The 23,720-nt window shown below is 40.5% G+C and overlaps 1 protein-coding gene across 1 annotated transcript in view; it reads right to left on the bottom strand.

The window, feature by feature from the left end:
- The window catches only part of MYRIP (myosin VIIA and Rab interacting protein), a gene marked incomplete at both ends in the record, with an annotated part of 176,174 nt that overhangs the window by 78,417 nt on the left and 74,037 nt on the right, over positions 1–23,720 (bottom strand). The window contains one exon of the mRNA XM_079538701.1: positions 15,882–16,103. Within this exon, the coding sequence (XP_079394827.1) occupies positions 15,882–16,103 (222 nt within the window). The remainder of the gene's footprint in view (positions 1–15,881; positions 16,104–23,720) is intronic.

The following is a 23,720-nucleotide window of genomic DNA, read 5'->3' as shown; positions in this document are numbered from 1 at the left end:
CCTGATTTTAATTTTTTAAATCATATTCTAACTTGGCATTGCAATTGAGAGTCTGTAGCAGTCACCTCATGATAAAAAATCATAAATCTGTGCCAACTATCCCAAACCCAACTAACTGAAAGGTCAACTTCCATCTCAAATAGATACAATTAAAATCAAGGTACATAACTGCAAAGCAGATTTACTCAAGCTACTAAAAGCTATGACCGTCACCTGCTGTAAGTGCACCCCTATGGGGAATGTAGAAGCCTTTCAACTTCCATGTTAGATTTTAAATATTTTTCAAGATTGTTTCTCATTTCTACTCAGACTGCGACACAACACAAGTCATGATTCAGTTGGAAGTACGACTGTGTCTATACTGCACATATCAGAGGTAGTTTAAATGCAAGGTTCTCTAAGACAGGGCTTAGATTTTGCTCCTGTAAGAGATCAGTAGAGCGTATTTTAAAAGATGTGTGCCTGTCCTGCTGCACAGAAGAGTAATTGAAGTCATCTTGGGAGAGCAGGGGGACTGGAAGTATCTGCGACAGAGAAAGGTTACTTTTTAATTTCCCATGGAGAAAGCAGCTTTCAGTTATAGAGAATGGTGGAAAAATGATGACCAAAGAGTATATTTTCCAAATATACCAACTGCAAAAGGTTTCAGTGATTTAGCAAAATGGCAAGTCTGAGCAACTTATCCTGTTCTGTCATCACTTTATATTATGGACAGAAATAATTTATAAATTTGATTAAATTCAAATTAATCAAGATACATATAACATTTTCAGAATATTTACTCCAACCTCCTAAACATATTTGTTAATCCTAGGGGAAATATGAACTATCCCTCTTGTGGACTATGCTTCTTACGAAGCCCTGCTTTCAATATTAAATTCATTTTAACTTCAATTATGGAAGCACAAACAGTAGTGGCATAATAAGATCAAGTAACATTTTGCATACGATGTTAGTGAATATTTATTTACATAAACTAAAACAGGACCACATGATCCCATTACATATCTGCACTGCTGACGCTGAAAGGCAGGTGGGGTTTCACAGTGTTTTTCCATGACTTGACAGCAGCACTGTGGATTTTTAAATATTCCAAATTAGCATCTCTTGTGTCCCTCTGTAACAGGGCCAAACAGGTTGTAAATACACAGGAAAGCCATTCAGACACACAGCAACACACACACACACAACAGAACTCATGGTATCAAAGGAAACCAAACGTGCAAGGAATGTGGCAGAGGCTTTGTCTGAAACAGTTAAAGGGTTTGGAAGCATTTTGTAAGCCAACTCTCAGTGTGAACTTGACAACGGGAAGAACTGGTGAAGAATAACCACAAATAGTGATAAAGATGCAACAGCAGAAAGCCAGGCAGCACTCTCTCATGGGAAGAGTTTGATATCGCTTTGAAAAAAATATTATTCTTTTGCAGAACTGCACTAACCAGTGCAGCAATTTATTAAAACAACACAAAACAAAACAAAAAAGGTGGCATGGTACAGCTCCCTGGTCATAGGAAAAAACAAAGCTCATTCAAACCTTGGTGTCAGCCTGAATTAATTTACTTTAGATCCACAGCAACATCCCATGATACTGCAGGCTTTTTAAATTATCAGGCACAAAAGCAGCATTCTCAACAGATACCAACTGTAGGGATAACTGCAAAATCATTTTCCTTGATAATGGCAAAACCATTTTGCTTTCTGCAGACTCTCAGAGGCAGTAACTGCTACACTTATTCTGAGGGCAGTGTTCAGGCTGGAGATGAATGTGTAGAAACATCTGCAGACAACTATTTGGCAAGAATTAAAAGCAGAAGGGACCTGCAAGATTGGTGTCTGAGGGGAAATCTGTCTTCACCAGAAAGGCTGATCTCCCAGCACCTCACAAGCTGAGACTCTGAAGATTTGCTACATGGGCTTTGGTACCACAGAGCATTCGACTCCTTATAGGAAGATGGTGTGCTAGCAGAAGGTATTCGTTTTAAATGTGGAGATGGGAGGATTTTATGCTTGCCATATAAATACTGAATAGGAGAAAAAAAAATAATCTAAGGAACTGGCATGCTGCTTATGAGATTAGAAGAAATCTCGGGGAAGGAATAACGCCATTTAGCACTCGGATCCCCATCCTAGCCCTCCTTGGTTTTGCTGCAGTCTTTGTTACTGCAGGGGAAAGACATTTTTGCTCAAGGAAGTCTGCACAAAACCATAGCAGGAATGTTAGGCTTCCAGCTTGGCACAATAGAAACTTCTTACTATAGAGGAAATTGTCACTAACACAGAGTCTCACATAAGAGCATTCTCATCAGAAGCTAATTCTTTCCCCTCGGATACTGTTCTTTTCTGACAAAAACAGAAGTAACTGAATTTGGAAGGTACTGTCTGTATTGCTTAACTAACAATTGCTTGAGCAGTGTTGCAGACTCATACTACCACAGAATCATGGAATGATCCAGATCTTACAACTGAAGGACACAATTCATTGTGCTACATACAGATTTTATCTTCCACAGGTTAAAAACAGTGAAATTTGTAACATATAGATATTTCTACAGTCCCTGCTAAATGGAAACGACTTCCAGAATCCCAATTCTCACTTATTCTAAGTCCTTACTTTTGCCCCCAGATGCACCATCTTTGAAAATTTCTCCAGATGGCCCACAAAGAAGGATCAGGAGGAGCTATTTCTATTAAGATGCTCACAGCTGATTCCACGAGCAAGATTTACTGTGATTTGAGAGTGCACCAGGTTAATTGTGAAAAAAATCTCATTAGAGGGGAACACGTACAGCTCATATATCAGTTGCCCAATTTCAACCAAATCAGCTAGCATCAGATGCCAATCTTAAACAGACTAGGATTAATCAGGATGCATGACAATCTCAGTCCATGTGGCAACTAGGAGAAGCACTATTTTTAGATTTTGACTGGCTATTAAAAAAAAAAATACTTAAACCATGAAATCTAGTATCTACAGACAGCTACTATGGAGGAAGTGTTTCCCTTCACTAAACACAAGGCTTTATTTTTATTTTTATTTTCTGATCAAGATCTCATTTCCCATCTGCTATGTTAGCAACTGAAGGAATTTGCCAGTAAGCTCTCCTCAGATTTCACTTGACAACCATTTAGACAGGAAAGGATGCTTTTCTTACATAGCCCTCCGAGGTCCAACAGCACTGCCTTGACCACAGAAAAAAAACAGACTACTGCAGTAATGGCAGTAATGATTAACAGTTAAAAATATATGACTTGATTGGTTGTGATGGCAGAAACCCCAGATCTGCTTCCCCCGCTTTCCCATGTTATAGCACAGAGGGAAGCAAATTCTGAACTATCTTAATGTCTTTCTGATTCCAGATAAGCCTCTGTAGATATCCAGTCCTCTAGCAAAAGAATAACTTAAATTCTCCTGCCACAGTAAGACCTTCTTCAAACTCATATGCTAGAAAAAAAGAACTGGCAGGCTTGTGGAAGAGGATTGGTGCAGGGAGACGTGGACTGGTGATACCCTGCTTCTGACAGATGAAATTCTGGGCTCATCCATACAGAAGACTCAGGAGGAGAAAAGTTTTAAAACATCTCACCTGGTTGGCTGGATGATGTACCTGTGGTTCCTTACTAACACACCATAAAAATATCAGAGCCTCCCAAAGCCCTCATTTCCCACATGGTGCTTCTCACATCCTGTTTTTAATTGGACACTCCAGGTTGCCATGATCTCAAGTAAAACAGTAGTTATACAAAGGTTATGTAAAGACATTTTATCATGGTAAGGATTATTATCTCTCTCATATTAGAGCAAAAAAGTAATGGTAGGGTAGCCTTTTCTACACCAGGCAGTGAACAGGATATGAGTAGGAAGCAGGACTCGGGTCTGCTGCTGCCGCCTCACCTGATGATTTCTGGCACCTCTAGAGAAATAAAAGCAAAGAACAAAAATCCTCCACATATCATAAAATAACTATTTACTAGCTCTTCTGTATGTCTAATATATGAGACATGGGAAGATATGAAAAAAACACTTTTCCTCTAGCAAAAGCGCTCATTTTCTACATTTAAATATACACTAAAGCTGCATTTTGAATTTGAAGTTCTTCTGCCCTTCATAAACTATCCAAAGACATTTGAATTGCACAGAATCAGCATCAGCAATCATCCAGCAAAATGGAAGTGTCCAAATAATTTTGGAAGCCAGAATGATGCCTTTATAACCTAAATGAGAAGTGTGCAAATATCAGACAGCTCATGAGATTCAGCACAATTCAGAAGCTTTGTCGATCACAAATTCACTTTCTATTTTAAAAAGTAATTCTGTGAACTAACACTTTTCAGCCTCAGTAGTGCTGGGACAGCAACTTTTTTTGTGATACAGAAAGGGTACAAGGATGTATGGTGTATTTGCGTGCCTTTAAATGTGGAACAGTACATTTGAGGAGAGTCTTTGTGTGACAAGAATTGACAAAGGCTACGTACAGGCTGAAAGGCATACCCAAAGGCACCCAGCTATATGAAGGAGAGTTCAGAAATGGTGCTGATCTGCACTTGCATTCTGGTAACAGCCGTCATCTGTACCTGAGACTTGAGTAGATTGTGGAGGCAGTCCTTCACTGAGAAGCTCTACACTGAAACACAAATGAATTTGCCTCTATTCCCTATTATATTTCACCAATAAAGAATGAGAGCACACAAAACTCAGTATAGCTGCCTTTAGACAGAGATGGTCTGAAGGAAGACTGGGAGCTGAGTCTGGACTTGCTGAATTCCAGAGCAGTAATTCTATAAGACGACTTCTTAACATCAGTACATGCATCTGAGTAACTGCAGCTGTCAAACACTGCCAAACTTGGACCAAGCCTTCAAAAGTCTGCATATACGCTCATTTAACATAACGCTCCGCATCCCTTTAAAAGTCAGAGGGATTGAATAAAACACTCCAAGAGCCAGTAGGGCTGAAGTCATAGCTATCTCCGATCACAGACAACTTCTATCCTGAAATACTTTCCTTACCATTTTTCACAGGCAGATTGCTCTAGGAGATACTGCTGGAGCTTTGGCTGAACAGCTGAGGAGTTCTTTTGGCATCCATCAATCCTACTATCAAGAGTGAACAACTGCTAGACGTGAGTATCAGAAAAGTCCCTGTAGTGAAGCTGGCAAAATGTGTAGCTTTAGGTTTACCTCTGCGTTTTTCCTCAGACCCTTATTTGCAAAGAACCATGAAAAAACTTTTAGAAACTTTTAAGTATTAATCTTCCAGGTATCTAGTTATCTAAGTAGCAAAGAATATGCAAGACCATCTTTGTGCCATGGACTAACACAGACAGACAATGACAAATGAAGAATAGGGCCCCAGCCACATTCCAGTGTCTGCTTGTATCCATACTGGTGAGGTACAGACTGCACAAGTGGACTGAAACATGGGTGGAAACCTGACTGAACCCTAAGCTCAAATGTTACGAGCATAGAGGAGCTTGGAGAAGACAGGCCTGCCTGTTCTGTTCGATACCCAGAGATGGACAAGAGGCAAAGGACACATGAGAACACTGGCAGTTATGACAGGATAGCTCCTAGCTTATCTATAAACCAGGCATATGCAAAGTCATAGCCAGCTTACTAACTGCAGTTCTGGTTTTGCTGGCACTAATTACAGTAAGCATTGGAATATGGCAGAGTATGGTGCAGGACGGGCAGGTATCTGTCAAACAATTTGCAAACTATATGCTGGAAGAGTTGTTCAGGATCCTGAACATCACTCTCCAGTCTTACTAATCTTTTATGGAGATTTGTACTGTTAATTGCAAGTTGGGAACTACAGTGACACGTTACGTGACTAATTTTTCAAACTATAATTGTACTATTCCCCTCAACCTCCTCCTTCTACTTATCCTGTCAATCTCCTTTCACTCTATTTTGTTATCTCTTGTTCTTATCACGTTCTTTGCTAGCAAGTAGAAAACATCAAAAGTGAAAAATATGGCCCTTGAATGCACTGCAAGGATAGATTCAAAAACACCTGCACAGGTTTGAAGCCAACCCTTGCTACTTAAATTCTGCATAAGACTGTTTGGAGAACTGGGGTTTCCCAAGAATATTCAGTCTCTAATTGTAATTTCCTTGATGAGAAACAAGAAAATCTATTGCCACACTATGTCTAGGAGTTAACGGAAACAACTGTTGTGCATCCTTCTCATGTGAGTGGTCTACTTTCTGTACTCCAAGAATCTGATTCAGAGGGCCAAATTTCAAAATATTGACTTCAGATTTCTTTACTTTCAATAGCTCTCCTATCCTAGAAGCAAAACACCAACAGGCATTTCACAGATCATAGAGCTCAAGACTTAAAGGACTGATTGCAATGCTGGTGGGTTTTTGTTGCAACAAAATTACTTCCTTCCAAAAAAATGAGTAGCTCAGCATTTCCAAAGTACAGGCACTAGAGGTGCTCAGAATGTGATTCACAGCGGGCACTTCTCCATGGTACTGCACTCTACAATTCTTTTTCCCCTCAGGGTAATTTCCAAAAACATTTCTGATCAGATATACGCACTGCCATCAGAGAGAGATGCATGGATAACTGTGAATTTGCAGGATGGGGGAAACAAATAATAAATTCAATCCTTGACTCTGAAGCTAATTCACTTCTTGTCTTGCCAGAGAATAAAAGTGCTGCTGGCAATTACAGCTACCTGAGATACAGAGAACCTAAGAAGTCCCCTATATTATGAAGCACTGCAAACACATCAGTGAGACAGTTACAACTGTGACTACCGATGCATGCTTTCCCACGATCTCTTCTATCACACAAGCATTCATTCAAACTTCTATGTTCCAACCTCTACCCAGTGTGTTGCCACACTGACCAGCCTGGAAAACACACGTCAATTTGTCACCCACCAGTTGAAGATTGCGTGGACCACGCTGCCTTCTTTATCCTGTTAACCTCCTGCACAACCTCAGACTATGACAGGTGATAGAACAGACTATTTTTTTAATCAAACAAACCCACACTTCCATGTACTACTAATTATCTCATGGGAGCCTCATGAAAAGGGAAGGAAATCTCCCTTATGCTGAGGTGTGGAGAAGCACCCCTCAGCCTGCACATCGGTGGGCAAAGGAGTCGCCGAGGACATCCAACTTGCACATGTTGCCAAGTGACATCGTTCACCAGCAACAAGCCTTACAGCCTATTAAATCTAAAAAGAAAACGACAAGGGTAATCAGTACCACAGCTAGAGCAGCAAAGGCCATCCCTGTACCTTCCAAAGATTACTTCCCTGACATGAAGCAAGATCCCCTGGTCACAGAACAGCCCCTAAGTAAGGGGACTGACAAAACAGCTCCACAAACAGACAGATTTTACAACAAATGTTCAATGCTGGGAAACAAACTGACCCGCCAGATACCGAGGAGAGGCTTCAATCTCAGCTCCCATATTTCAAGCCTGTGATCTCTCTCTCGCAGGCTGCTTTTCAGAATTTCTCTGTTGGACCTCATCATTTTCCAGTCAAAACAGGCATGTGCCTGTGAAGAACTGTCATTTTTAACTAAAACAGCTTTCTGATGAGAACATTTTATCAGAGAAATTCCTAAACACGCTGGAAATCGAATACTGAGCAAAAAGTTTTCTTTCGCTATGATCAATCAGCTAATTCAACAGTGTTTTAGTTTTAGAAGGCATTTATTTAGGCACTCTGTCAAAATCCAATCTTCATCTCTGAAGCTGTTTTTGCAAAAAAAAAAAAAACAAAAAAAAAACAGGTACAACAACTTGAAATGAATGAGGATGCCAACTCAAGGACAGCTTTAGGTCACAGATGATTTTCCCCTACATTAAAATTATTTTACTTGTGGATACAAGATAAACATAAGGGTTGTCTACAAACTCACAGAGATTGAATGAATGAAGAAGACATTTGCCTGGAAAGCTACAGCAGAAGATGCACATGTGATGCGGGGTAGAAAAGGGTAGGAAATATAGTCCCAGAAGAGGCAGCTTTACAGGCATTATCATTTATGTCATCATCCACAACAGTAGTGACATATTTTGAAAGCAGTTGTGGTGGAAGGATGCAAGAAGCATAATTAGCTCCACAGCCAGATGCCAACTCAGTGTCTGGAAAAAGATTTTACAGAAACTTGTAAAATTTAGAAAACATCTCTTGTTTTCGGCAGAAAGACCAGGGAACTGCTTTTTCCACCTTTCTTTTCCCCCAGGTCACAGAAGCAGGATGCTTTACTGAAATCTGTAAATGCCTGGTCTCACAGATTCTTACTGAAGACACTGGGCAGCGAGTGCTTCAGTATCTATTTCAGGTGAGAGATGTATCTGAAGAGAAAAAGCATGAGGGATTTGCTTTTTGTGTGGTTAAGCTTTTTCAAAGCAACAAATTTAATTTTAACTTCCTTGGTGACAAGAGCCTTTGAAGAGGATACCACTCCTGATGGCAAAGCACATTAGCTAGAGGAAAGACACGTTTATTATTGCCATTCAGGGCTGGTGGCTGTAAGTTTGGAGGATTTCCAATTTTATCACCAAGAAAAGAAAACTGATGCAAACCATAGCACTTATAGTGTTTTCTGAGGGTGCCCACACAACTGGGCAGCTGTTCACAGCTAACAGGATGAATCTTTTGGAAGGAAAAAGCAGTCAGGAGCCACAGAGGGTCTTGGATCCACAGGAAGGGGAATAAAAATATAATTTGGCACAAAAGAATCTGAATTACTTGTGGACTGTGGAAACAACCTTCACATATAGCTCGTAATAACAGAGGGGCTTATGACAGCAGTGTAAATAACAGCTACACAGCACTCCTAAGGTGGGAGAATACTCTTCCTTCACTGCAGAGAACTCCCTACTTGATGCCCTGCTCTTTTAACTCACACTGGGCCTACAAAACAAAGTGCCCTTGTGGCCAAGAGGGCCAATGGCATACTGGGGTGCATTAAAAAGAGCGTGGCCAGCAGGTCGAGGGAGGTGATCCTCCCCCTCTACTCTGCTCTTGTAAGCCTCATCTGGAGTACTGCGTCCAGTTCTGGGCTCCCCAGTACAAAAAAGACAGGGATCTCTTGGAAAGAGTCCAGCGGAGGGCCACAAAGATGGTGAGGGGCCTGGAGCATCTCCACTATGAGGAAAGGCTGAGTGAACTGGGTCTGTTCAGCCTTGAGAAAAGAAGACTGAGAGGGGACCTGATCCAGGTCTATAAGTATCTAAGGTGTGGGGGACAGAATAGCGAGGCCGGACTCTTTTCAGTGGTGAGTGGAGACAGGACAAGGGGAAACAGCCGGAAACTGCAGCATAGGAAGTTCTGCACAGATGCGCACAAGAACTTCTTTACAGTGAGGTGACGGAGCACTGGAACAGGCTGCCCAGGGAGGTGGGGGAGTCTCCCTCTCTGGAGATGTTCAAGACCTGCCTGGATGCCTACCTGTGCGACCTGCTGTAGGGAACCTGCTTTGGCAGGAGGTTGGACTCGATGATCTCTGGAGGTCCCTTCCAACCCCTACAATTCTGTGATTCTGTGAAAACATTACAAACCCAGCATCTCTACGGTCAGACTTTCCAAAAAAGAGCAAAGAGCCCATACAAAGAAGCAGCAGAGCACAGGCCAGGCCTGACTTCACTCTTGGAAGTGGCAAAGTCAGAGGCAGCTGGAGCAGGTCGCTGACTTCTGAGCTTTCCCAAAGCTTGACAGTTGCACAGGAGAAAACCTGAAGACTCAGCAATTGCATGCTCATGGAACCAAATATGTGTCAAATAAGGCAGCAAATTTTTATATCAGTCATTTAAAGATGTCTACTTGAAAGTCCACTCTGCTCCACTTAAAGGTTCCTTAAAAGTGCCAGCCACAGCATAATTTTTTCTTTATTACGTGTGTTTTATGATGGAAAGAGGTAATTGGGCATAATAAGACTTAACAACTGAAATTTTATTCCACCTTAAATAATAATTTAACTTAGTTGTCATTTGACAGAGACCAGAAAATGGGATGCACAAAGCCAAGGTTTTACCTAAGCTGACTGCAAGAAACTTCCATAATAAGAGTACATTGTTAATATCCAGCACTTCACAACCACAGGATTTAACATTTCAACTACTGACCTCCAAAAACTCTGCATCATTAAATCCATTCTGCACATAAGGAAAGCTTGAGGGACGAGAACACCTAAAACTGGAACACACATCTCCTAAAACACAGCTTAGTCCTGCTTTGGGTGCTCAGCTGCATTCTCACTCCCCAAGCTACTCACAGCTAGCAAAGATCACCAAATTAACACTTCTATTCAGCTGTTTTAATAAACCTCTCTTCTACTCTCCCACCCGATTCTGTTTTTACTTTTTTTTTCAGACTGAGTGCAGCACAGCACTGCACTGGTTGTGTTATGCAAGTACAGCTCTATTCTGGCCAGCAGAACTGAAATTGCTCACTGTGTGTACTTCAGAAATAATTAAGGCAGATCAGAATAGAAGAAAAACAAACAGCAGATCAACCTGTCAAAACAACCAATTTGCACATCCCTCCCCCTCCCTTTTCTTCCTCAGCCATGGAGCAAATGAATAAACCAAAGACTGTTCCTGGCACTTGTGCAAAACACAAGATACTGCCCTTGCTCTCATGGATGCTGTAAGCAGAAGTAGTTGGCATCTGTGATCCTCTGTGATGCTTCCACAAGCTTCCAGAGAGAGTATCAATTCACAGTAAGCAGAAGGAGCCAAAGAGATAGGTTATAAACCAGAAATAATGGCGGGAGAAGGAGGAGGAAGAATATTGCAGTAGAGCAGCAGGCATTTTTGGAATGAATGGCATCAATTTCTACAAATACGTGCAGCTGAGGAAAACAACTTTCACTGCAACTTAAAATTAGTAAATCCCTTATGTGGGATATGCTTGGAATCATTTAGAGGACATAAAAACAAACAAACAAAACAACAACAAAAAAAAACAGCCAATCAAGCAATAAAACCCAGCAAAATCAGAACCAAAACATTTCTTTTTCTGCTTTTCCACACTCCAAGCCAACGTCCCTATGCAATTCTACCTCAGAATGAAAAATACACATTTACATGACAAAGTCACGGCTTCCAAATTCTGTATCTCAACTGTCAGACAGGGACCTCATGGAGGTCCCTAATACCCAGCTCTCACACAGGTACACACAAAGCTGCAGCTGATAGCAGAATATATGAAACGAGCTTCAGCTTCTTTTCAGCAGATGGCTCAGCCTGCTTGGGCACAAAACAAGTTTAGCTAAGCAGCCTTACACTTTAATTAGCTCTCCACAACTAAGCCATGGAACCAACTGTTTTGTTACAGCTAAATGTATCAACAAATATAAAGTTCAATTATTAACTGGAACTACTGTGTTTTTTCAAGTACCATCCCAAGGCCTTGCCAAATTTTTGTATCATCAGAAGCACTGCTCTGTTTTTATATTGTGAAGTATTATTTCCAATGTACATTAGTCAGAGACAAATGTATTGGATGCTGCAGGTAGACTTGATGTTAATTGTCCTTAATTCTCATTGTAATGTATATTTTAAAAAGCTAATGCATATCTAATTAATCTAATTCATTTTCAAGTTCCAGTAAGACGATTAGATTTGCTACTGATGCTAATTGCTAGAGTCTGGTTACAAGCTAGCTCAAAAGAAAGTGCCATAAAGAACATGCAAAAATAACTCCGGATTGAGACTCTATGAAGATAAATAATAGAAGCAGCCAAATTAGCATAGCAAGTTGAGCCAATATTGGCAATGTGAAAAACAAAAAATCCAGTTCTCTTATACACTCAAATAAATCTGTCTCGCAAGCAACCACAGTGACAGTTTTTGGGACCCATTTTGAGCTGCTCAGACTACTACTTTTAATTTATGAAGTCTGAGTTTATGCAGCATCAATACATTTTTCATAAGTCAGCATCATTAAAGACAGAAGGAATATTTGGGTCTCTGTGTGTTACTCATTGTCATTAGAAAGGATCACAAACAGCAAGGCAGCTTCCGTGGAACAGAACAGTGTTGCTCTGCAGACCAGGCAAAGCCTAATTCAAAGAGGCCACCAGGTGATGGACTCTCATCATCTGAGTAAGGGTTTGGAGAACAAGCAAAAGAATTACACAACAGATGGATGAAAAGGTATGAAAATATTAGATGTACACATTCCCACTCACTACAAAGATGGAGATCTTCTAACAAATGGTGAGAAGGGAAGAAGAAGGGAACCTAGAATGCTGGAGAGTTGTGAAAAAGTAAAGAAAGGTAAACAGCTCATAGATGTCTGTGCACCTTATTTCTAAGGGATCTGTAGGCACTCTCTCCTACAGCTTAGTAGTACAATGTGATTGGTTTAGAAAATCTGAAAAAAACATGCATTTTAAGGGTTTACAACATTAGTAGTAGTGCAAGAGTTAAACTGTACAGTATCCCTAGTGGGAGCTCTGCAATAAGATTCCTTTTGATTTGGAAAAGAGAGACAAGGAGACACCTCAGTCTGGGGACATCAGACAAACAGAAACTATGCCCTACTGCTAATAAATGAGGAAAGAACCCCCGTTTGGTACTAGCTGTTAATTCAGAAGGCAAAGTAGCTGCACCCGGGATCTATTCAGAAACATGTAAGAGGTCCACACGGCTGCCTAAACAGGCCATCATGGTGTGTCTAACTGGGAAACGTGCAAACCTTTGGAAGAATTGAAAGCGCTCCATACGCAAAATAAAAAATTGATACTAATAATACAAAATTTTATCATAACATACTTAGAAATTAAAAGATACGCACAAGAAAGAAAATAAACTAGAATGTTAATAAAGGTATCAGAGGTAGCTCTAAAAACAAAAGACTTTGTCAGAAAGTGTAGCAGAAGTGGAAAATTGGAAAAGTGAAGGAAAGTTTTTCAGCTCCTCGGAAGAGCTGTATGGACTTTGTTAAAAAGACATTTCTGAGAGCTGAGATTCTAAACTGAGCTGAATTGTGTAATACTTAAAAGATGCATGACAAGAGGCAAAGTGCTTTTAAAGAGTGCAAGCACCGACATTTTCATTGGCTTGTAGAGGAGTTTACTACCTTTGGAAGAAGCAAGATGGAAACTTTTTGGCCTAATTTTTATAAACATTTTTGTATGTTTCAAATGCCAACTTGCATATTTGCTCTCTGCTGAATGTTTAATGTAGACCTCTGCTATAGAAGATGAAAATCAACTTCCACAGAACATGTATCTCCATTACGGTCATACCTTGTCAGAATAACTCAATACGGAAGATTTTCTTCAGTGTCAAGATCATCTCTCTGCAAGAATCTACCAAGAAAATACTTAGAGCCTGCAGAAGTCAATGGCACTCTTTTAGAGGAAGATTACAGAGAAGACAATGGTCTAAAGATAAGGACAGAGGTTTCAGAAATGTTTTAAATTTGAACCCAAGTGATGCTTGTGCAACTTACTACTTAAAAAAAAACAACCACCAAAAACAATCCCCATGACTTAGTTCTGGTTCCCAAATCATACAGGAATTTTTCAGATTTTTTTGCACTTACTTATAGGCAGAAACCAGTTTCTTAATTCACCTACCTTGAGACCTAAGCTCTAGTGTATATAAGGTTCACTATACAATTTTTGCTAAGAATGCTTTATGGCCTTTTGTACAGCAAAAAGCTGATTCCAACATGAGAGAACAGGACAACAGATTTGAAATGCATGCTAGAAGCAAAATGTGAGTGATCCAGCACTACTGCAGACCAGAGCTGAAGAGCACAAGTAAATCACTGCATGAAGTCAGAGCTGTCAGTGTTCATAGTTCTTTGCTTTCTGCATAGCAGAGCTTTACAAAATTAACTAGATAATTAAAGAAAAATAAATAGGGAGGGGAGAAAAAAGAACAGCCTGAAAACACAGTCCCCAGAGATGTTTCTAGCCCAATATCCATTCTGTGGTGTAGTCAGATGTGCAGAGAAGCAGCAGCCGAACAATGAACCACTTTCACTACTTGCACTGTCTTACTAAAGGAAACAATAATAGATGTAAAAAGAGAACCTGGAGAGCAGCAGCAGAGCACAGTGCATGCTCCTCCAGATGGATAACTCACTGAAAAGGGGACAGTAAATCACAGCAGACTATGCTAGTTCCCTAGAGTTCTTCCCTGAAAGAAATACTGAAGGATAACTCAAAACAATCCCATTCCCTCAAACAAAATCAAACAAAAAACAAACCAGGACATCCCAGCCCCAGCTTCCTCAGCACAGATGTGTTGTAAGTTGTATGGTTTAATGGACGTAAAATGATTAGCAGCAATGTTACTTTATTCACAGAAAAATAAATCAACCTGAGTCTCAGGTCTCATAAATAAGGAAAATGTTTATAACTGCTTTACAAGTGAGTGAGTATGAGACAACAAAGACTTTGAGGGTCAAAAATAGCATTCTTTTAATACAGTTCAAGAATTTTCTTCCAAAAGGAAATTCTTCTCAGACTTTTTTTTTTTTCTTTTTTTTTTCTGAGGCAATGAAAAAGCAATTTCAAATGCAATTCATCATTATTCACAACCTGGCTGCATGTTCTGCTGCCTGTAAGGATAAGCTCAGGAGAAGCACAGGAAAGAGGTGTTGTATGAAATAATTGAATGAATACAGAAATGAGCACGGGCTCTTTGCACTGCTGGAAAAGAGGCTCCTGCCCTTCTTCTGTCTCCTCAACAGGGGTTGAGGAGTAGGTTTTCCTAGGCAAAAGGCAGAGGAGGAGCAGATGCCTTGGGGAATCCATCCCCCTTTGAGCTCATAGCTGGCCTTCGGAAACACAGAATCACTCACCTGGGAACCCTGTGATTTTAACAGCTTGTTTCAAACGGCACATACTTCTTTCAACAATATGATGTGAAAGCTTAACATTCAAGTGGGTGTTGATGAGAAGCAAATATGAGTCCTTGGTAAACACAAGAATATTTTATAGCATTGGAAAGTGATCCAACTTTTGCCTTTATCCTCAGTTCTCCAGCCATTTCTGTCGCATTTGCTCAGTTATTTTAGTCACCAATGTTCAAAATTGAACTGTTCAAACTATTTCACCTACCCTGACTGAGTAGAATTTTGGAGTCAGTGTTATGTCACTGCAGCTGAAGCTGTTTTTGGTACCTGGCCTGCAATATCAAATGAGGACTCAATGGTCCCTCTGGATCCCTTCCAAATCAGGATATTCTGTGATTCTATGATTCTGTGACTATCACAGCCATGCTCCAGGGAGCAGTCCCTTTGCTGCTGTTATACGTTTGCTTGGATTAGCTTTGGTTTCATGATACTGACTTTAAATGTGCTGGCTATGTTAGCCTCAAAAGAGTGAAAGAGAAACCCATCTGCAAACACAAGCCTGGTAGCATTTTTTTAACAAACATTAGGAATTATAACAAGTTGCCCTGCTGTTTTGTACTGTTATTTGCCAAAGTGAGCTCAAAGCATCTCCACCAACAAGCCAGCATTAGGAAAAGCACTCCAAAGCACATTTGCAGCTGAATGATTTGGTCACCAATAGTTTTCCTTTTCCTCTCACCTATCAGTGGATTTGTTGAAAAACAATTAACTGCTCTCAGCTTGCATTAGTCACTTAGACATTTAAGATCACAGCCCTGTACACAAGCTGTGTCTAATTAGTGTGTGCTGATTCATCAGTCCAGAGAAATAAGCTTGGGAAATGCAACAGGTAGTCAAACATTCTCAGAACAAATTAACCCCTAGAAAAACAGGCACATCACATCTCAGGGACAAATTAATCACTCCATCAGCAGGTACTTCACGTCCCATCCCAGCAGACTTAACTACTTAGGACAGACACAGGGAAAAGTGTGGCTCAGGCCATAGCTGCTATCCACAGGTTGTTGAACAATAGGTCCCTACCTTGCTTGCTGGCAGACACTGCAAATCCAGGCTTTCTCCTTCTTCTGGTAAGAGCTGCAGCTCTTGCAGATGTTGTACTTGCAGTCTTGACACTGTCGCTTGCTGTTGATAAGAAATGTGAAAGGTGAACAGCAGCGAATACAGCAGTGCTCGTTGAACTTCTGCTGCTTGGAAAGGATGCTGCACTTGTTACCCTCTTCATCCAACTTCTGCTTCATTTCGCTGAAACAACAACAAAAAGAAACAAAAGTATAAATCTTTGCCTTTCTCCTCTTCCCTTGTCTTCATGTTATAACTTCTGCAGGTGTAAAATAAATGTCAAAAACGCGTATTTTAAACCCAGAACTGCAAAGCAAAAGCTCCTATGTTCTCTGACCCACACAAACTCTGAGCTGAGACTCAGGGCAAAATACCTTCCTCCACTCAGCTCCAGCAACAGAACCCTGTGCAAACCCAGTCTGCTGCTCCATATACTCCAGCTGCACAAAGGCCTAATGGCATCTGAAAAGACATGGCTGCATCACAAATCAGCCTATGACAGTCGAAGGACTTGGTGTGCAGTAATAAAAAACACCACTGATCAATAGTTTTGACAACAAAAAGTGCTAAGTTTGCCTTGATCTACCTCATTATTTGTAATAATCCAGTCAAGGAAGTTAATCACATGCTTCTTTCTTAAGAGAGATAGGGGTGTTTTTCTTTGTTAAGACCCATACTGTGCCAACTGCAAAGTTTCTGAAAATGTCTCCCAATCCCTTGAGTTGTCTGTATTCCAACAGAAGAGCTCATTTATGAAAAAGACAGACTTTACGTGAGGCATTCATTAATTTGTTATCTTCCATTTTACAGTGCATTTATTTATTTATTACAAATTGGGCAATCTATTCCACGAGATGAATAATAAATAACAGTCTGAACAAACAGTTGTGCAAGCAGACAGTTATTGGCATTCACAGCTAGTCTCTATGTTAAGAGGGGAAAAAAAAGTCACTGTTAATGAAAATCATGGTAGAAAAAGCCTAGAACAGTGTGTATATACATATATTTGTTCTTTCTGTTTCTCAGAGTTAGTGGTAGCTAACTTACTGTATCTAAATGCTGATTAGAAACACTTATAAGACTGGAGTAACATGGAAGTCTGAAAAAAAAATCCGCAACCCTAAAGGAATCACAAGAGATGGAACAAGTTGCAGGAACACAGTCATGACATGGTGACCTGCATCTCAATTGACACTTAAATAGCTTGCTATGGAAGAAAAAAGAATAATCTTACTGAGTATTTATTCAGAAATTCAACCAAGATCATCTGTACGTGCCATTAAGAGCCAAGCCTGGAATGCTAAAAAGACTCATGTGAGTAGGCTCTACACCTTCTCATTTGCCATTTCTGCCTTAGGTTCATAATTCAAATACAGACAGCTTATTTTATGAAAGTCTGACAGCTCTATTCCAAACTTGAAGTCTAAAAGGCAATTAAGGTAGTGTTCTAAAGCGTGTAATTTCTGAACTCACACATACATCATATTTAACTGTATTCCAAATACAAACCTTCCATAAATTTTGAGCTTCAAAAACCAGTGTATTTTCCTGCTGTTTGTTCCCAACACAAAGGCTTGGCCATCTTAGACCACCTGCTGGAAATCAAATAAACGACCCTCACAGAGTTTCAACCAAATAATCATTATGACTTTTGTTCAGATGGCAAACTTTTCTTATTTCTGCACATTTTTATAGGACAATTACAAGTGAAAAATGCAGGAGGTTACCACAATGAGAGGAAACGTCTGAATTATGTAGGTTAAACTGGCTTCCTCGTGTAAAAGGACAGAATTATCCTGCAGGTTATATGGGGCAATCAGACCTGAGAAGCTGAAGTCAGAAGGAGCAGTGAGAAGAGATTTCTGTCCTCTATCTCCCAGAATGAGCAACTCCTTGATACTGAGTAGTGCTACCCTGCACGCTCAGTGGTGTTTTGAACCCTTTGTTTTGAACCCTTCCTAGGACTCTTACACATACAGCAGGATAAACCACACAAGCAAAGCCACGTACTAAAACACTACAATGATGCTTGCACAGTATAAAACCAGGCAGTTTTGTTCACAACACAGCTAATAAAGCCTGATACCTAAAAAAAGCTGAGCACACACTGCAGCCTTTTCATCAGCACAGGCATTAATTACATCTTTCTCCTCTACCCAGCTGCTAACATTCATTACAGGGGTAGAACCTTAATATCATTAAGGCATCTGCCTCACTGTTAAACAGGAACAAAATTGGCCTACGGATGTAAGAAGTCAATAGGATTGGGCTGGGGAGGCAGGCAGTGAAAAAGCATGAAAGAAAAAGCCTCAATTCCACAAAAAAGCAGGCGGTACAGAAAAGAAAGTGATTCTCATCTACAGTTTAACAAATGAATCCCCTCTTATATTACCTCTCCCAAAGGGTATTCTAGTTTATATTAGAAGTCCAACAGCTAAAAGGACAGTCAAAAGGGCTTGTCATTGAAGCCAGATGACTACTCTTCACACACTTTTCTTTGCCCAGAGAAGTTGTGCACGCCCCCTCCCTGGAAGCATTCAGTGCCAGGCTGGATGGGGCTTCGAGCAACCTGGTGTGGAGGGAGGTGTCCCAGCCTATAGCAGGGGTTGGAACCAGATGATCTTAAACGTCCCTTCCAACCCAAACCATTCTATGATTCTGTGAAGTAAATACTGGCATGTAACTGGATCTACCTGCTTCAATGTAAGTTATGTGGTCAAAGGGAACAGTAGAGCCTGGTTAAGCAATACCTAAATTCAGCAAGGTAAACGTGAGCTTCAACCTCAATAACCTGAAAGCCTGCGGCGCTGAAATTCAGGAGGTGCAAGGTGAAGTTCAAGGTATCTGAGGTACACTTTTGAAACCCCCTGTCTTTCCCTGTAGGACGTTCAAACGACTTGATGCAAGAAAAAGGATCATAATCATAACAATTGTCCAAAAAAAGGGTGAAAAGGCTGCAGCCAGGACACCAATCCTCTCAATTACTTACAGGAGGATGGAAATCACTCATACAGGAGGCAAATTTTTCTAAGAGGCAGGTCAGGATCTACATGGCAAGATTTCACCTTTCCAACCCAAGCAACATCATTTTCCTCAACAAAACACAGAGAAAGAGAAGGGACTGAGCAAAGAGGGTGAATGCATGTGCACTCCCATGTATCTAATTCCCTCTGTATACTGAAGGAGGGAATGCAATTCATGGGTGTGTAAAATATGCACGCAAATAAGGCAATGCAAACAAACAAACAAACAAACAAAAAAACAACCAGCAAACCTCTAGGGAAGAAGATGTAAGCGTAGGAACCACAAATGACAGAACTGATCTCCATCACTCAAGTCACAACTGAAGACACAGCTATTACGGTTATGTGCAATGCAGCAATGAGAATCTGCGGAGATGAGAACTCCTGCTGTGTGAATGAATCTGAGACTGGAGTTCATTTTCTATTTCAAGTGGCTGTGTTTCTCCCGTTGCCTTTAAATACATAAGAACTGAAGAAGGACACGCAACGCATCTGTCACCAAGACTAATTCTGTCAAAGAACACGGCCTTGAATTATAAGTTCCAAAATACACAGATGCCTATTCAGATTTTCCAAAGGCCTGTACAAATTAATCTGCATAACAAATACTGAATTTATGAGTATTTCAGTCAATGTTTTGAGTAATAGACTCCTTCTGGCATGTAATCTCACAAAAAGTCAGGTGAGGAAAACTTTTTAACAGACTGGTTTGGATCTAGATTTTGCTATTACACGCTGAGAATCAGTAGTCTTCTCCTCTTCAACCACTACGTGTATTTTCCACTGCATTTGTGAGTATGACATTTTGCTTTCCTGGTTTGTGAACTGTATCTGCTGTAATCATAAAACACCCTGTGGCAATAATGAAATCATTTGCTCCAAAGAAACTGTATATTGAAAGAACACTTTTACAGCATCTTTCATTAGTGACCATACAGTCCTCTCCACTGTTTTATCCTTGCAGGCAACAAATTTACAGCTAATACTCATAGAAGAGCATTTGTTGTTTCTCTGAGCCGCAGTTCGATATTCACACAGCTCCACAGCTGCAATTGCTTTGTATTTCAGTAAGGGAATCTGAAATCTGCAAAGCTCTGTGTGCCTCCCTTGAGGTGTTGCTGCGTTTACTGCTCAAGGGCTGGAGCAGGTGGAGCTGCAAGTTCCAGATTAACAGAGGTACACAACTCACCAACTCACCACACTAAGATCATGCTGTTAAAATAAGCTGAAAGGAAATCTAGGATATGCTTGAAAAACAGGTTAAAAAAATCACTGCCAGAAGTATAAGCCCTGATTTGTATTTTTTCTCCCTAGAAGTGGATATCCAAGTGAACGCAATGCCAAGTGAGAGCACCGTGCCTTTGAAGTAAATGCCAAATTAGTTCATTATCCTAAAAAGTGTTTTTTTCTAGGCACCTATCAACACAAGTCACAGTTGTGTCTCGTGGTGTATTTAACACTTCATATGCCTATCAGCATTCCACACACTGCTGGTGCTGTCAGAAAACCATGTTACTACACATGAGAACGCACTCCTTGCAGTTGGGGACCCATGGAGACACACAGCCCTTTCATCTGCAAATGGATATTCATCCAGCAGCAGCTGCAGGGAGGATTAGGTAGTAGGAGTGCACCAGAAACAGGGATAGAAAGAAAGGAAAAAAGAATCTTAAAAATCCCGCTGAACTAGAAAAAAACAGTTTTTGGGCGTGAGGGGGGGCACCACCTCAGCATTCAAGCATTAAGAGGCTCATGAATTGTTATCAGAAAACTACTTGCTGTATCTTGCAATCATACTTGGCATGTGATGAATATTTCAGAGTCAAGTTATTCTAACTGAAGCTGCATTCTTCTATCCACTACCTCACTAGTATCTCTTCAGGCACTTCTTTCCCCTTCAGCTATTCATTTCTATAAAATTTTGGGTGCTCCCATCAAAACTTACCTTCCCACTTTTCTTGTCCTCTCTCTTTTCTGAAGTAGGAGCAAGACGGTGCTGTCTATGTATTAACTGATGATAATGTCCCATTAAACTCCTTAAAATTGTTGTCCAAGTCTTGCCTTTGCCACTTAACTCAAAAGGCCTAGGATGACAGCTTGCTGCCATTAAAAACTGATGTAAAGATTCAGTAACTACTGTACATGCAGACTGAATACTAGTGGGTATGGGAGCTGGGACGACTTTTCTCTCATTAAGTGGTTGCAAAGTGTGAATGAAGACAGCAAGGTCAGTGATGCTCACACTGGAAAAAGCAGAAGCTGCATCCTCATGCACAGTACATGAGGAAATGGGCCTGACAGACAAGAATTTTAAGGTTTCCCTTTCTGTTGCTGACACAAGCGCTGTCAATCAGTGTCTGTCACCAAATGGAAATGACTGACATGTCAGAGTGTAGTTAAATGAAATAAACAATATACAGGTATTATTTTAAATTTCTTCCTCTCACTCTATAAACCTTTAAATTGTCAAGAGATTGCATTTAACCCCATTTTCTTTTGCCAAATTGACTCTCACAGAAGGACAGACTCTGTACAACATTTAACTGATAGGCTTTGAAACCCTCTGGATACAAGGGGAGTAGGGAGGGAGAAGCAAGTCTGAAGCTACAGAGCAGATATTCTGGGAAGTTCTGGCAACATCAGAGATCTCTACATGAAAGCTGAAATGATCTTTTCCAAGAATCAGTGCTTTAAGGATCTCTTTGCCTTCCTGTTCCAAAAGTGCCACATGGAACACATGGAGATATATCCAGGTCTTGAGACTTTATTTCTAACACCTAATTTTTCTTTCCCTTCCACCCTCCTAGCTCAGTTAGAGACTGCTTTGCAAACAGGAAGGATGTTCTGAAGTGAGATGCTTCACTGATATCTGGGACAGGTTCAGGACCTCCAAGTCAAATCCTGGGCATTCTTATATCTGTACTGATGCTTACCACTGAGCACAGTGAATGTTAAAGTTAACAGAGATCCAGAGAGTAACTGGAAAAACTAATGGAAGAAAAACTTGTCCTGAGTTACTGTAGACTGAGTACTCGGGTAGGCCTCCTGAAGAACTTATCACTGGACAGGCAGTCCCAAACCTAAACTGCTGCATGGGCTTGTTTCATTCAAAACACAGGGCTTGGTACTGCCCTTTCAGGAAGTTCCCAGCAATTCATTTTTCCACCCTTTCAGGATCCCTCTGCCAACTCGGTGGTGTTTGTGGATCTGAAGAATGTGGACGCATCTCACAGCCCAGAACATGAATGGAGGCATTAAACCAAATTAGCCCTGCTACGTTATCACTCCCCAAGATGCAATGCTACTGCTAACCAGTCAGGCACTGACCACCACTGTCTGAGCCTTCTCATCCAGCCAGTTTTCATCTAGATTATAATGTTATGTGTACATGCCACATCACCCAGATCTGTCTACAAAATAGCTTTGTTTAACATTTGTTTTAGTATTTTGAGACACCTTCATGTTAGAGTACAAAAATGTAACTCAACAATGTTATTCCATCAAACATCCTAACAACCTGGTAAGACCTCATTAGAGGTTTACTACCTTTCTCTAATTCCTTCCCTGCTTTTTATCTTCCACATTTTACACAGCGATTTATATTTATGTAAACATTTACTATCTCATTTCCTCTCAATAAATGTCATTTTGCTCTCCCTGAAGCACATTTTCTACCACCTTCCTAGTACTTCTAATACTAATGTCAGTGTTTCTTGCATATTCTAAGGTTATTATAGCAGAATTTTATTTTGTTTTTGAATGTCCTTCCCAAATCATTTCCAGAGATATAAAGAAGTCCACAGAACTGCACTGAACTGACAGCACAAACTACTTGTGATAAGCAGTTATTGATTTGTCCTGTTAAACTCCAGAGCCTAACAGCTACCCTCTATATTCCCAACATCTATTAAGCATTATCCTATATATTCAGCAGTCAAAGTGTAGTTCTAAAAGCCTCTAAAATGCACTATTTCTGCATCAGTCACTGTCCCTATTTACCATTTCACAGCTCAAGGTAATGCATTTTGTCACCTCTCCAATCCTGACTTCTTTGTCCTTGTAATCGAGTGGGAGGGAAAAAAAAATTACAGAGTTAAAGGCACATCTAATTGAAAGGGACAAAAACTGAATTTCTTGTCACATTGAACAACTCCCTTCTCCCCCAAGTATCTAACTGTATATTCACAATCAGCGGAGGAAATGAAAGCATGAAACGAGTACTTTTGTCTGCACTCCTCCTGCCAATTGTCACACATCATACTGCATCTGGCCCCATGCCTCTCTCACTGCAGACTTCCATGTTTGTCCTGGCAGGCCCTGATTTGCAGCAGAAGGACATCTGAGGCTAGGAGCCTTATTTATCCCTTTTGGTTGTACCAGAGCAATAAGTACAGACAAGCATTCTTAAGACCAAGGCATTGTTCACTGTAAAAAGAACAACAAAAAATTAGTGAAAATATTACTAAAATGTACAGTCTTTTCCATCATACTTGTGTGATACCTTCTTTGCAGGCTGGTGGCACCCATGAGTCTCTCACTGACAGTTATCCAAATTCATGCCTGTATAAACGATTTCCTTTAAAAACAGAAACACACTACATTCAACATTTCTTCTTCCTGGGCTCCTTCCACAGCACCATCCAGCCTGACCTTATAAAACACAACTCACAGCCCAGCTGGAACAACACAGACACTGCCTCTGAGAAACTCTGAATGTTCACTGTGGGTCATCATTCCCTCCTCCTGGTGGGACTCTGGCAACGCAGACCTACAAACA

The sequence above is a fragment of the Tetrao urogallus genome (genome assembly GCF_951394365.1).
Source record: "Tetrao urogallus genome assembly, chromosome: 7".
Classification (NCBI taxonomy): domain Eukaryota; kingdom Metazoa; phylum Chordata; class Aves; order Galliformes; family Phasianidae; genus Tetrao; species Tetrao urogallus.
This window is presented reverse-complemented; position numbering and strand designations above follow the sequence as displayed.